The sequence below is a fragment of the Apostichopus japonicus genome, chromosome 8 (assembly GCF_037975245.1).
Source record: "Apostichopus japonicus isolate 1M-3 chromosome 8, ASM3797524v1, whole genome shotgun sequence".
NCBI classification, from domain to species: domain Eukaryota; kingdom Metazoa; phylum Echinodermata; class Holothuroidea; order Aspidochirotida; family Stichopodidae; genus Apostichopus; species Apostichopus japonicus.
Window position 1 is genome coordinate 21,581,626 of NC_092568.1, and position 16,366 is coordinate 21,597,991.

Here is a 16,366-nt window from a genome sequence, read left to right on the forward strand (position 1 = left end):
CCTCGGTGGACAGACGTATAAGAATAACAAAATTTTGCTATAAAGTATTATGTCGTAAAAATTTACAACTGACAAGTTCATCGGTAGGAGGACAATAACGAATAAGACTGCTGAGACTCACAGCAATTCTTCCATAAATTTATTTATAAAGTTTCCTACAGCCTAGACCCCCATAACTATGCATATCAATTGGTTTTGGCAATTCAAGTTTTTATTTCAAATAATCAGGAATTACACGTGGAAAGTTTGAAATCTGTCAGATATGATTTGTGGGACGTGGATTAATACCAAGTTGGAAAAATGTCTGGATGGGAAAAAAAGAAGGAAATCAATTGCAATTGATAAATTACTCACTTTTTTATATAAGATTTAATTTGTTTAGAAAACAAAAGAGGGTACTATATTGGTTTGACTAATAACAATCTTATTCTGATGAACATGCTGCAAGATTTGTTGTAAAATTGGCATCAACTCCACACAGGCTGACTTTAATAACTGGCTCTGTAAGCTCCCGTGGTACGCCCCTGCAGGACAGAACTGTCTCTTCGGTAAATCGCATCCGGCAAAAGTCATTTTGGCACATCGTTGGCAACTACTAAAGATGTGTGTGCATATATACTTAACATTTACGTATGCCCCGTACTACGTACTTAGGTTTGATAGCTTGTCTAGGAAGCATCCGAGGTGCCTCCAGAAAATTCCAAGGTGGTAATAACATTATTTACAGTGGTAATCATCTCGCAGACCGTACCAAGACCGTATCAGGATGCATCCAGCAGCAATCAACATCCACTCATGCAGCAGCGCCGAGCAGCGCTGCAGAGCAGAGCTCAGGTTTACTTTCCACTGATCAGATAAAATGCTTTCATTTTGAAACAGGAGGAGATATAATATGCTATTCACATGAAAAACATATGAAATGGGTTAAAGAGTGTGGATTGCTAATGTCTTAACGATATTAAATTTCCCTTTTTGACCATGAAAGCACTTACATGTGATTTTAAAGCTAAAATCACGAAAAATTGGGAAATGCTAAGCTATTGTTAATTAGGTTTGTATCAATCCACTAGTAAAATTTGTTCAACCAAAACCAAAAAAAAAAATTTTTTTTACTGGCTCCTTCATAGAATTAATGTGCTTGGTCATGCATGCCTGAATGAAGTTCAATTGACCTTTGACCTATGAAGCACTAAAATGTGATTCCAAAATAAGTTAAACTCAATGTCTCCCACATTTCATTGAAAGAGGGAACATTTTCACCATATGTATAAAATAAGTATGTGGTTAATTTATCAAACTAATTGTGGATTCAAAATGGATTCATTTTGACAAAATTTCAGTGTATTGAGATTTATGCAATAAATAGTATAATCAGATTCCAACCCCCAAAAATTACTGGAACATCTGCTGTAACATCTCACTAAGGAACAGCATTAAGGAAGAAGTTTACTATTACTTGAAAAAAAAACATATTTGCAGCAATGGAATACATGTGCTTCATCTATAAATAGCAATACCCAGAATGGACATGACAAAGTCAAAGTGTTCCTGACATGATAAGAACAGGAGGGAAATATACACTCTTAGACCACACCATCACTCACCCAACCCCCCTAACCTGCCCCCTCCCCTGCACTCGCCAACTAATACCATGCAGGACTCCATTCTGCAATGGAATACATGTACTTACATCTTTGAATAGATTTATAACGATGCAATACCCTGAATGGAAATGACAAAGTGTTCCTGACATGATACGAACATGAGGGAAGTATACACTCTTGGACCACCCCATCAATCACCCAACCCCACTAACGTGCCACTTCCCTGCACTCGCCCAATAATACCATGCAGGACTCCATTCTGCAATCAGCATTATCCCACCCTCCTCAAAACTAGAATGAAAGATGAAAACAAATCTCTCTGGAAATATTGTGATAGAAAACCACGCTATTTGATTCTTATATTATCCTTCACTTCCATATCCGAAATGGTCAGTAATTTAAATTTGATTTTATTAAAAAATTGACACATGATACTATGCCAATAAAATGCCATCTTTGACCTTTAAAATTTGGCATTGGTCCCGAGATTCTGAAAACCACAAAGCACAGGTTAAGAAAGACAAAAAATTGAGACAAAATTATTCATGAAGTCCGAGTTTTCTGGGGACTGTGACGTCACTTAACAAAATAACCTGCTTCAGTTCAGCGGTTTCTTCGATAGAAAGATTGTCTGAATTAAGAATAACCAATTATTTTCCAAAATTTTAATGCTGTGTGCCGTCCATTTTAATTCTTCGCACTCTGATTAGGTTGAAAAATTAACCGAAATTCAAACGATTGTGATTGAAACCCAAATAAATGTTTGACACAACAAGAAATGGAAAAGAATTCTTGGCAAAGTAAACTTCCTCGGCAAAGATGGGGAAATAATGAAACGTTTTATCTCTTTAAAGAATCGTGGAGTATTACAGACAACATGTAAAGGTGTTTCCAAGCCATCTTTCTTTTCTGTATCAGCTGTTGAAATTAACTTTTCATTTATTGATTTATTGATTTATTTACTATTTTATCCAACAATGATTTACTCACAAGGGCAAAAAGAGATTGTATTAAGGTAATCATACAATTCTAGCCAGATTAAAAAAAAAAAGGAATGAAAACTTAATCGAAATATCCATAACTGTGTTCATGATATATTTTTCCCCTTAGTTTAACTGATGTCATTGATATTAAATAATCTATGATGTAATTTTCAAATGTTCGTTGCGCTTGAAATTTGGCAGTTGCTTTCAGAAAAGTCACGCATTATACTTTGTCATTTTTATCTTTATTGATATGATATATTTATCCGGGAACATGTGAACAGACATTGCCGGGTAGAGAAACTTTGGCCGGGGACTATAAAAGAAAGTATCGATCAAAAGGGTGCTAACGTGATTACAGGTCAGGAACGTAACGTAACCCCTGGCAATTCACTAAGGCGCGATAACCGTTTAACTTTAAAATATCAATAGCATTGATTGGGAATGACGTACACGGTGCTACCAACTCTCGGTTTAAAGACTGCCCTACTTTCTTTTTCGTTCCAGGCGTGGGAGCCCCACCTCCAGGGTGCCGAAATGAAAACAACTCTTGCGGCTGCAACGGCTAAATGCATATAACAGCTGTCAGTGAGAAACTTCTCTTGTTTTGTCATAACAGAGAATCATCTGTGATAACATTTAAAAATGGAAAGAAAAAAAAAATGTGTAATTGATGAATGGGTATTAAATCCACTAGAACAACTTTATTGCTTCTGAGAAGAAATTAGCTGACATAGAAAATAATGGATCCGTATTGCACAAACACAAATCACTTCATCGTAGATTGCCGTGCCTTTTATTATCGAACTGCATAGCAAACGCCCCCCCCCTCCCCCCTCTTCCCCCAGACATGCAAAATGTATTCTTCTTGGTTAAAATCATATGATATAGGACACTTAACAAAATATAAATGAAATGATAAAAATTAAGCAGAATTAGTGACTAATGAAAATGCAGTTTTTGTTGATTATATTTTATCCATCAACTAGCTAATATTTGCTCAACAAAGAAAACTTTCATTTCACTTTGGCCTATCATCCACACACCTACATATATATATTTTGTGTTCAATATCGAGGGCGCTGTTTAAGAATGAACAGCTAACATCTATAACACAGCATCTCATCGAAAGTCACTGCTGAGTAAATGACTGCTTGTATACATTACCGATATTTTCCAATCGTAATATTTCTTTTTGTGGCTATTTTATAGCCAGTCTTGCATTTTATTTCTATAATCTCTTATTTTTCTTCTTTTATTCTCTCTCTTTCTCTTTTATGCATATATATATATATATTGATATTTGTATTTTAATTTATCCCTGTCAAATGTTCAAGTCATTAGTTGGGGCTTGACTTTCCCTCCTGACAGCTGCCGTGCAAAATTGTGAAAGACAAACGCCAATCCTTTGCCAGGATAAACACCGGCAAAAATGAAAGATTGCAAGGTGTGTGGGTAAGTCAACATTTCCAGCGTTTAAATGCCGCAACAAAAATTTCATCGGCTTGGGTTCCCCGAGGACCTACTCGATGGTAAAGGTAATTCACGACGACGATGAGAGATATATCTTTAATGGAGCAGACGGCAACGCAAACAGGAGAAAAACAAATCAATAAGGACGACTTTATCAAAATTTATGTAATGATGGATCTGGTGATTGTAGGATTGTGTGTGTGTGTGCCTCTGTATATCTATATATATGTATCTTTAGAGATATAGATATACATATATATTGCTGCAGAAAACTCCCCGGGGAGAGGTTGCATAATCAATCGAGGGGTAGAGTTAGAACGTACACCTCTATGACCTTTAATTGAAGTTTCTTATCTGGATCCGTGAGCTCTGGGAGCTATGAATATTCTACGTAGAGCGGGACGTTGTTTAGGTGTGTGTGTGTGTTTGTTACGTCTTTAATAACCCATGCATACCGGTGTGCCGTGTGGTTTTACGCTGGTACAGTGTATAGACACTGTGTGTTCATAAGGCTTTAAACACATATCTCAACTCAGTTTTATAAGCAGTAGACCTACAACATGGCTTCTTTGGATTAAGTATCAAAAGATGGGGAAAAAAAGGCTTATTAAAATGCTGAATCAGATATCCTCAAAATTCAAGATGCTTTAACAGTTCAACATCTACACATCGGTGGGCATGAATTTTTGGGAAGCCTCCCTTCGAGAACTTATTTGCGTTAAGATGAACCGTATCGTAAATGAATAGTTTGACGGAAAGATGTGCAGCTAGGGACATCATTAATATTCATTGCATTGCCTCAATAATATACAAATTTACCATAATCTGACAAAAATGGCAACAACATTTCCTATCACACTGTCAGAGAATTCTTCCTCATCACAGAGACGTTCAAGTCAAACAATCATAAAATCTGGAGTAAGTCTAACTTGAGGGGTTAGATCCTCAAAACATCAAATTTAGAAGCAAGATTTAGCAACTAAAATTTGCATACAAAGTTTTTTGTGTTCAACCGTTACAGTGTGTCATTGATGATGTGAAAAGTATTAAACAGCTCAGGATTTGGGAGAGATGGGGATTAGAGGGGAGAGGGGTAGGACAGAGGGTGGATAGGAGAGGGGAATGGGTGGGGGTGGGTAAGTGCGTACTTGTCTTTAGTATAAAATCAAATGTCATCATGCAGAAAGTGTCACCTCAGCAGGTTGGCTGCCTGGGGGGGGGGGAGGGATGTTCCCTCTTCCAAGGCCATATATACAACCTGATCTTATCCATTTTCAGTATCTATTAGACTATATGATATGTTCAGCTCTGAACAATAAATCACTGGATGAAGTTGTCATGTCCCTGCTTCATATTTTTGATAGACTGGACTGGATTTGACCGCTGGGTTTTTCGAGAAAGAAGACTTTCTGAATGCAGAACTATAAATAGGCTCAGTGCACACAGACAAACATCAGCACAAAATTAATACTAGAAAACTAAATCATAAACAAGGATATTTAGTTTAGTTCTGTCAAAGTCTACCTGCAAAATAAAAAACAGTGGAGTCATGTGAAAGGCCTGTCCTCATAATATCTAACGATTTCTAAGAAATCTTAACCTTAGATTGTGAAGTGCGAGGTTGTCAAATGCTAGAGCTGTGGAATAAACAAGCTATCATCTTTCTTTCCTGAATGAGAATGACCTTAAAGAACGAAAACAAAAATATCAATAACGAATATAATTATTACCTAACCGCACCTCTCCCAGAAGGATAAAAAATATGAACTATTCACATTGAGTGATCATATTTATTACTTATATGTTAAAACATCTTTTTTTTTCTTCAAGACTATAAACGAACCATCAATCTTTAGTTAAAGAAACAATAACTACTTTTCAAAGTGAGATAATTAGGTAACTGAGATAAGATAGAATCAATAATACTAGTGAAGACAGGTATCGGAAAAGCTCAACTGCAAGGTTAAGAATACTAGAACTGTGTCCAAAGGGAAAGGCCGTCATACTTTCTTTACCAAATGAGATGACCTTAACTGAAAGAAATGTCACTACTGAATTGACTTCCCTCCTCCCTCCCTCCCTCGATCCCTCCCCACAACCCCATCCCCCCACCCTCCACCAAATAACAAAATACAACCTATTTCTATTATTTTACAGAGAGCTGGTATAAAAAGAAAGTGCTGAAAACATCTTCTTTCAAAAGACTTAACGGAGCATCATTCTAATTTAAAGAAAGAGTAGTTTACAGAATGATATAACGTTTAGTATTTTAGTGTTCTATTTAAATCACAAATTTCATTTAAATAATACAGTAAGAAGGTGCACATCTTAAACACTGATGACAACCATGACCACAGCACTACATATGATGTCATTTAAGTAGTGCCAAATACCAAAAGAAGAATTAAAAATGGACAAAAACATATGAGAAATTATGCCTGCTGAATTTTATTTATCAAAATACATTTTTAATTACAAGATGTAGTGACATGAAGAATGTAAATCTTAAACAATAAACATTGGGCCATTCTCATAGTAAAATTATGTTGTAAGTTTTCATGTAGTCACATCAGGACTATACACCAGCAACAGTATATGATTCTTTCAAGTTTGTACAGTCAAAGATAGATCTACAATGTTGTTTTGATGTACATGCAACGTATGATCAAAACGAATTTTCAATCAGAATTGAACAACGAATATATTAGGGAATATCTTTCTAACTTTAATACACATTATAGTTAACCAACATGAAAAAGAATTGTCTTTAGATTGTTTTTTTTTTTAATTCATTTCTGGGAGGGCATGGAATTGCTTTCTTGGAGGGCAAGGGGATTTCTCATGGTAGGGCAAAGGAGAGGATTCTGGTCATTCCAGTACAAAAAACTTGTTACAGCACTGCCTGGAGGTCGACACAGGGCTGAGAGGATAAAGAAGAAAGGGAGTTTTATTCACTTACCGGTATGCAGAAGGATTCAGCAATATACTTCAAGGTAGCTGCTTGCTTGGCCAGCAGATTGGTCCGAGCAATCATGTTGCCATGGAGATGACTGTCAAACTCTTTACGCACCAGAGAGGCTATTGAGTCAATTATAATCAGCTTCACCCCGTGTCTGATGATGTCCTCCTCAATAACATCAAGTCTGTTCAAACCATGAAAATCACAAAAGAAATACTTCACTAACCTCTTGATAGGCAGCAGGGGACTTTGTAATTGTCTAAACTTTAATAAACCACTTTCTTGTCTAACTGAACACAATTTATACCTTATACAGGGTTTGTTTGGGTTTAAGTAATTAAATATCAACCCTCCCCCCTTAACAAGCACTGTTAAATCGATTCTAGAATTGTAAAAGTAAACATGAGAATTTCAGTGTTTAGCTCTACTGTAGTGGGGAGTAAGGAATGGAAATCCCTTCAGATTCAGTGCCTTACTTGTAAGAGATATCAAAGCAGACATTGAGATATTACATATTTTAACTCTCCAAAACATATTCATTACAAAATGACCAGGGTAAGGGTCTGGACTGCTATTAAAGAACTTCTTTTGCCCAAAATACTAGGAGCAATAATACTTTCTACGAATTAGCCTTGATTTGGTCAATGCGATAAGGGTCGTACACTCAGGGCTGCCGCATCCGTGCAGCCAGGTTTTGTGGAATAGGATCTTTTTTTTGCTTTGCATTTCACACAATAGGTCTGCTGAGATAACCCTCTATTGTCTTATTTCAATTCAGCCTTGCTGCAACGGGCCTAGCAGCTGCTGCAGCTTCTCATTTGACATGGTGCCTACCACAAATTAATGGCAGCAAGAGATTCCTTCAGTCGTACTTGGGTCCTTAAATTGAAACTACTGAGTAGACTCGGCCTGGATAACAATGGTAACCAAACTATTCTATGCCTGAGCACAGTGTTGATATTTCCCCTTTGCCACCAATTTCTTGTTGTAACGGTAATGCAACAAACTAAGGTTATACATTTCTGTATTGTGTGTGCTTGCCAGTAGGGGGGAGACTTTGCCTCACACAACCAATCCCAAACTTAGTGTAGGACCTCCTGATGATATGACCAATACGTCAAGCACTGGAATTTGCATGTTCTTTATATTTGTTCGTTTTAGAGTGACAACTACCTTAGTTTGCCACCTGTTACGACGTGCACCCTTATGATCTGACTTTACACAAATCCATTACACAAATTATGGTAATGTATTCGTACTTAAATTTAAAGCCTACACAGTTGCAACTGTTTATGACAATTACTATGATGGTAGCCAAAAACAACAAAGACTTCATATGCAAACATAATATTCTATTATTTCAACAGCAGAGTTCATCTGATGAGCGTCACATTGCACTGAGAATTGCACGGAAACGTCTTCAGTTGCAAAGCATAATGCCACTTCAAGAAGATCTTCCGTGCATAGATTAATATAATCCTATAATGAAATTTTGGCACAAATTAAATAGTTTTTACTGAACTAAAGAACTGAATTGAATCTCACTACTAGGCCACCTGAAGCTTTCACATTTCTAATATTATAACATCAATGTACTTGAATATGATTCCACGTTTTAAGGACTAGTATTGCCATTACTGAAGGCTGCTGCTTTGAATTTGAATAATTGTATAGAGACATGTACATTATAACCTACACCAACAGATTTGCAATGCTAAAACAAAACAGATTGCCTCATTGCATCAAATACCTGCTGAGATCAGTAGAATAAAATTTATGATGTAATACCTCCCCCCCCCAAAGAAAAAAGAAATATCTTCATCAATATTAATGCCTTTTTTTTGCACAAGGTCTTTAACCTCTCTTCCTATTACTGATCAATTTTCAGCCTCAGAAGAAAGGTTTGGGGGGGGGAGAGGAAATGTGTGAAAATGAATGCGCTGAGCTTGATTAGATAATAATTTCCGAGGCCCCGAAATCCTGTACAATCACAGCCGTCCTCTCAAAGTTTGTCATTGATCTTAATGAGCACCACCACTATGCGTGAGATTTTGCCGTAATTAATCTCAGAAAGCAGTATCAACAAATTCCCGGTGGGACGAATGCTGCGAGGATGCCGACTTTTTTTACATTCACGAGGCAGCAAGATTCTATATAGTATGTCATTCAAGCAGCTACTGATAGGTTCTCCTTGATTAGATATCTGTTACCTCTGTCTTTATAATTGGCACTATGTAGCCTACAACTTTAGTACCTGGCTAATTGGTCAGAATGGTTCCAAAGTTACAATCAGCAACACAAACTGCAGCTCTACAGTCAGCCTTATGCAGTCTAGCTACAGTGAGGCTGCTGCCACCACCCCCCCCCATAACCCCCCTGCCCCCCGCCAGCATTATAAGATTGAAACAAGCTAAAGAAACTCAGCTTTACAGATTATGGAATTTGTTAGACATCCCCATTCTATGCCTCATGAATTTTATTAATGTAAGAGATATCATCATTTTCATCATCATTTCATCTAATTCTCCAGTAATGATATAGGGAAGTGACTTTTTACAGTTACAAGGCAGCAAGACTCTAAATACAAACTGCAGCATAGTATGTCATTCAAGCAGATACTGATAGGTTCTCCTCGATGCCATATCTGTTACCTCCGTCTTTGTAATTGATACACATCTTTGCATTCAATTTGGTAGAAGCTGGTGGTGGTCTGCTCAACAATTACTGAAATGCAAGCCTAGAAATTTCATAATTATAGCCTACTTTCTCAAAAAAATCTACTGGCTAAAATCAAGTTCTCACTGGGTCATTTTTTTCTTCTGAATTACAACCCACATTAGTACTGTGCCTTTGACAGCAGCCGAATCACATTTGCTGATAGTAAAGCAGTAATACTACATGGACCTATGTAAGATACGGAAATCAGGCTGACTCTTTGACTGACGATTCTTTGACCTACAATACTTTGACCGACGATCCTTTGACTGACGATCCTTTGACCGATGATCCTTTGACCGATGATTCTTTCACTGACGATCCTTTGACCGACAATCCTTTGACCGACAATACTTTGACTGATGATCCTTTGACCAAAGATCCTTTGACCGACGATCCTTGACCGACGATCCTTTGACCGATGATTCTTTCACTGACGATCCTTTGACCGACAATCCTTTGACCGACAATACTTTGACTGATGATCCTTTGACCGAAGATCCTTTGACCGACGATCCTTGACCGACGATCCTTTGCAGGCCTAGAAATTTCATACGACGACACTCACACCTGGGTACGAGTACCAATTGCGAGAGTCTCAGCACCAATGCCAGTACCTTTTCTAATCTTACACTCACACCTGGGTACGAGTACCAATTGCGAGAGTCTCAGCACCAATGCCAGTACCTTTACTAATCTTACACTCACACCTGGGTATGACCACCAATTACGAGGGTCTCAGCACCAATTCCAGTACTTTTACTAATCTTACGCTCACACTGGGGTATGAGTAACAATAACGAAAGTCCCAGCACCAATGCCAGTACCTTTACTAGTCTTACACTCACACCTGGGTATGACCACCAATTACAAGGGTCTCAGCACCAATGCCAGTACCTTTACTAATCTTACACTCACACCTGGGGTACGAGTACCAATTACAAGAGTCTCAGCACCAATGCCAGTACCTTTACTAATCTTACACTGACATCCACACATACTATAGATCTGCCCTGTAGTGAGACTACATGTACAAAACCATTTAGGGTTTGTACAAGTACATTAGGCAAGTTGTCCAGACTATGATGACGAGTACAGACTATTCACTGCATGTCCGGTAGTTAGGGTGGTTAAAACTAGAGCCACCTAACCCTCACCTCACCGACCACCCCTCACACCTACCTCTCCTGAAGTTCCCGACAAGTCGACTCCTGGTAAATGTGGACCCTGTTACAAAGGTCTCTTAAATTGTCATCTTGATTGAAGTGGTCCGGGAAACGTGATCTAGCAATTTCCACGAGCCTGAAGCAGAACCAAAAGAAATACATATGAAAAAAAATATATATATTTTTAGGTTTCACAGATAATCTTCACAGGTGCAACTTTCTCATCTGATGAAGGGTATTTTTTTCTTCAAGACAAAAATGGCCCAAAACTAACTGATGCATTTTTTTCAAACAGGCAGTCGTTTCAAATTCCCAGTCATATAAAGATGCCGTAATTTCTTCCAAGACGACAGAGAAAAACCGCGTCTGCTTAATTTACATGAATAGAATTAATGTATATTAATGCAGCCATGAAAAACCTTCAGCCCACCAGTCATAAAACGATGACTACACCAAAGCTTTGTAAATGTTGAGCCGTTACTATGGATATCACCATCATGACTTGGCATCAGGCGTCGTTTTGAATTCGAAGGGAAAACAAAAACATCCGAAGAGCAAGTCTGAAAACTTTGATTTTTCTCCGATTGAGCATTAAACTCAGTATTTGCAGGTTTTACCACTTGTTAAAATCTGGCACCTAAGTCTGGGAGATCTGCCCAATTTACAACAGAAAATGTATTAGCAAGAAACTCAAAGAAAAAAACCAAACAAAAGACAATTGTCAAATCAGATTCATAGGACAGGTTCCTGTCTTACTAGTGCATTCTGTTGATGAGATACCAAACACTAATTTTCATGCATTGATTCACTTGATTTGGAAGCACAGATTGCACTAATAATAATTTATATATGGTGTTAATGTAATTTTAATTGTCATTCTTATCCCATCCGAGGTTTTGTTCACAATTGTTATAACTTGTGTTTAATAATCTGGTCCAATTTCTTTGATCATACCTGATCATTATTTTTGTAACAGTTCTTTTCACGTTCCATGAGATGTAACATAAGCTTACGCAAAACATTTCAGCTACAAAAGGAAACAAATTGAAGACTTTTTAAACGTGTAATCTTCAAAAAATAGCTTCTAACTTGCAATCTGTTAGGGAGCAGTTGCTTGGAAGTGACCAGTGTGGGGTCCTAGTCAGTGCAGAATCTTATTCCAAACAATACTGAATACATTAATAACAACTACTGCAATCTTTTTAACCAAATGCAAAAATCCATTCTTGATGAAACTATAAAGACTGACCTCTGTGCGGAAAAAGCAGATTCTGTGTCAATGTAAGCCACGCTGCCATTGGCTGTGCCAAGAGGACGAGGCAAGGTTGCCAAAACGCTGAACATCATACAGAACTGGGTCTTCCCGCAACCTGGGGGACCAGCAATCTGGAAATATAAAAAGAACATTGATTTGAAATTCTCTTTAGTATGACTGAGAGATCTTACCTAAAGGCTGGGACTTTCAGAAGCAATGGATTGTACAATAATAGAGAAAGAAGGCAAGGGGGAGGGGGGGGGGGAAGGGGGAACAGGGCACAGCCTGACATCACAGTGTCTCCTAGCTTAATACAATGTTAACTCCATTTATTATCACTTTTGGTACTATCAATGTCTTATTCCAGATGACATCAACAGAATTTTCCAATTTTTTTTTTTTTTTTATATCATATTTTTAATAGTTTTCCAAGTATTAAATTCATTTATCTTTATAATTCAATGTTTTCTATTTGCATTTCATGTTTGCTTACATTGGCTGCTCAACAACAATATTTATCCGTATTTTTAACAATTTTTTAAAGGATTCCGTATAAATATAACCCTGCAGTCTTTTTGCCTACTGAATCGGTTATCATCAAGAGTGTAGAAAACATGAGTGCCATTTTGCCAACCATGTGAACGCATCAGCAATACCAGGCAGGATCACAGTAGCCCAAACCCCATATACTTCCCATATTAAAATCAGGAACTGCCAGACCCAGGATAAGCATTCAGACTGCCTTAAAGGGTGTGAAGACTCGCGCAAAAAGAAACGTCTAATGCCGGTAATCTGACCTAGTTTCAAATGAGATTGTAACAGAAGTGTTTAGACACAACCATCGATCCCAGAAAATACACACACAGCTTGCTACCGTCGGTAATATGACACTAGTGTACAGTCAGTACATACAGCTGCGGTCAATACCCACAGCACAGTGTACAAACAAAACAGCGATAGACATCTCAGGTCCAGCTAAAGATAACAAGGTATCACATTTCATTACTGTCTACATTTTGTTGCGATACGAAAAACACGTCACTTGTAAGCAACGGAAAGTTAACTTTTTCAGATGGCCGCACGCAGTTTGGGGCGAGTCTTCAATGCCTTTAACACTGCCAGACCTTATCCAGCTGTCCAGTTAAATACACCCATCACAGTCGGAGCCCCATCCAAGCATGACTTGAGTCCAGAGGAAAGGTAAGGAGCCTAACCAGGGACTCAACTATTTAGATTATTCATTCACACAACTCACTTTCTGAAATCCAACATCTGTTTTGAGACACCAGACACAATATGACACACCAGTTCTATCTGCGGTCAAGCGAATCAAATGTGTTAACTTTCCCAGCAATGAAGTCCATCATGTGGAGGTGGTGCACACTTTGCAACTTGACCTACCATCGACTTAATTCTACCATTTCAAGCAATTTCTTCTAAATTGTGAACTCATCAGTGAAACTGAAACAAACCTATTCATGAGATGGAGTTGGAAGTGCCTGCTTTATTAATCATATATCTGACTTCCATTTGGATCATAAGTGAATTACTGTGAGTACATTTTGGAACTTTCTCTCAATCAATTTGTACTCAAACTCACTTTTTGATACACGAAGCATGTTGGAAATTCTGCTTTAGAAAATAGTGCAAAATTAAGTACTCCTGGCATACTGGCCTCTGAGAGCTCTTGTACTCTTGCTCATACCGCCAGAAACTGTCCTTGTATTTGCAAATACAAGCACTCATCACGTTGTACTCAAGCAGGTATTACTTGTGTGGAGAGAATTGACACAACATATATGTGAAAAGCTATTTTTACTATCATACCTCAGTTATCGTCCCATGAGAAAGACCTCCATGTAGTATGCTATCCAGTGGTGGGAGAGAAGTTGAGAAAAGTCCTGTATTCTGCTTGTAGATATTAAGTACCTGTAAATTGAGGAGGGAAAACAAAAATGGTATCACTTTCAACAAAATACTCTGCGGGATAGGAAAAAACATATCTTCATTCACACATCTGTTGGTGACATGGATTGTTGAAAGGTGAATAATGGAGTTTTAGTTGAATGAGAAGCGAGTTATTACAGTATATGGTGCTTAAGACAGCTGAACCCATAGGGAAAATAATGTCGTCAAAAAATAGGAATAGATGCGAAATAATTAAGACGATATCACATGGCAATATGTTATGTAAAAAAACAGACAAATTGAGGGAGTTTAACAGAAAATCACAAACCCACAGGCTACTTTTTTTTTAAACTTGTTCCATTCAAATGCATTTTCTGAACCACATACCTCATTGCAAAAATCAAACCCATTCTGCTTATTATAACACTAGACATTTTGTCATGGACATGATTACACAGAAGTCAACAAACTATAACTAGATGATGTGATTATTATTCTGAGCAACATTAAATGCCAGTAGGTTGCTGTAAATTCTGACCAGATGTTGTATCAGATATGGACCGGATGATTGCCATATTGACTTTACCATTTTGCAATATGCAGATAGGCAATATTAACTTTGTCGTAATGAATGTCTAAAAAGAGTAACTTTACTGCAAACTGATTGGTTCTTGTTATCTTGTGATCAAATCTAGTATTCTGATAAAGCTGGAAGTAAGATGGTTCTTTTTCAACACCTGTTGAAAATAACTTAGTCTCGCTACAAATCTCAAAGGTGTAGGACATCTGTACTTGGCAAATAAAAGTCAGCAGTATTTCTCTTTGTTTTTTTTTAAATTTTAATAATATCACTGACCATTTAACATTACAGATCAATGCCTTACTTTTTAAACTGATTCTATTTTATGATTCTGGCCATTTCCTACTTGGCACGCTAACAAAAGGCCATTGCAAAAGACAGGTTTACAACATACGGGACTGTCGACACAGCAACGTGAGTGCAACTGTTCTAAAAATTACCTTGCCAAAAACAAGTCTAACTTATTGGTCTTGTGGAAGTCAAAGTAACAAGGACTACTTAAGACAAGTGGCCAACCAGAACATTCCTACGTAGGAATTGGAATGGAAATTATCGGGTAATTCCTCAAAGATGTCAGAAGGGTCGATATGTGACAGAATTCTGCAAATACAGAAACAAATCCATCTTCGAACTCACTGTATTATGCTGCGGTATGACTGCTCTACTGACATCTTCTATCAGCTCCCTGAGTTTAACTCGAGAGAGGCCAGTCACCTTCATCAACTCCAATTCATTCTTGGAGAGAAAGTCCTAAAGTAGAGATTACAATACGTAAAGAGACGAAGAAAGAGAAACCGTTAATGACACTTCTCAAACTTTGATGAATGTCACCATCGGTTAGCTGTATCGCCTGCTGAAGAAAAAGAAGAGTTGAATATCATGACCGAAAGTATGCAATCCAAGTTAACTTGCCTGCACATCCACTCATACTTTCTACCAGCTAAGGGTATTTGATAAATACTCATGCTATACTGTAGGACTGCTTCTCGGTCAAAGCAGATGTCATTAGCTGACCTGGCACAGATGAGACACATGAGGTTACTGTATGCCACCACAATTGGTCAAGGGGACTAGCCTTAGTTTAATGGGGCTCAAACTAATGTTGTTATTAATGTATAACCTATGAATGATATTATTTGTTAGGGAACTTATCGTTAGGCCAAGGACAAGCCAAAAAATTAGAATAGAATATCACATGCAAAACTAGACTGTGCCTTGACCCATTTGCTATGATTATTTTGAAATCCTTCACTAATTCTGCCAAGGTTTCTAACAAACAACATGGCTATCCATGAGTATATATCGCCCAGTCAGACATGCTTAGGAGGTAACTGTAGAGTAAGTTTAAGTACTATCTTATTCTTCCCTTTTTAACTAGTGACACTTGATGGCTTGGTGTCAGAACTGATCCTGGCCATTTTTAACAAAAGCCTCGTTGTTTGTTAGAACCCTTGGCAGAATTAGAAGGTTATTACTACTTAAACTTACTCTGCATGTTCAGATACCTTTTAAGCATGTCTGACTGGGGCGATACATACTCATGGATGGCCACGTTGTTTGTTAGAGCCCTTGGCAGTATTAGAAGGTTATTACTACTTAAACTTACTCTGCATGTTCAATTACTTTCTAAGCATGTCTGACTGGGGCGATACATACTCATGGATGGCCACGTTGTTTGTTAGAGCCCTTGGCAGTATTAGAAGGTTATTACTACTTAAACTTA

At 37.7% G+C, this 16,366-nt stretch overlaps 1 protein-coding gene across 10 annotated transcripts in view; it reads right to left on the reverse strand.

Annotated features, from left to right (window-relative positions):
• LOC139971031 (DNA repair protein RAD51 homolog 2-like) overlaps positions 1 to 16,366 on the reverse strand; it is a 278,473-nt gene that overhangs the window by 259,427 nt on the left and 2,680 nt on the right. For all 10 annotated transcript variants that reach the window (XR_011794290.1, XR_011794284.1, XR_011794289.1 and 7 more), the window contains exons 3-7: positions 15,280 to 15,393; positions 13,983 to 14,084; positions 12,150 to 12,286; positions 10,917 to 11,036; positions 7,020 to 7,203 (exon numbers count right to left, since the gene is read on the reverse strand). Coding sequence is in view for 3 of the 10 variants with exons in the window: in XM_071977185.1 (XP_071833286.1) it covers positions 7,020 to 7,203; positions 10,917 to 11,036; positions 12,150 to 12,286; positions 13,983 to 14,084; positions 15,280 to 15,393 (657 nt within the window). In the remaining 7 variants the exon portion in view is untranslated. The remainder of the gene's footprint in view (positions 1 to 7,019; positions 7,204 to 10,916; positions 11,037 to 12,149; positions 12,287 to 13,982; positions 14,085 to 15,279; positions 15,394 to 16,366) is intronic.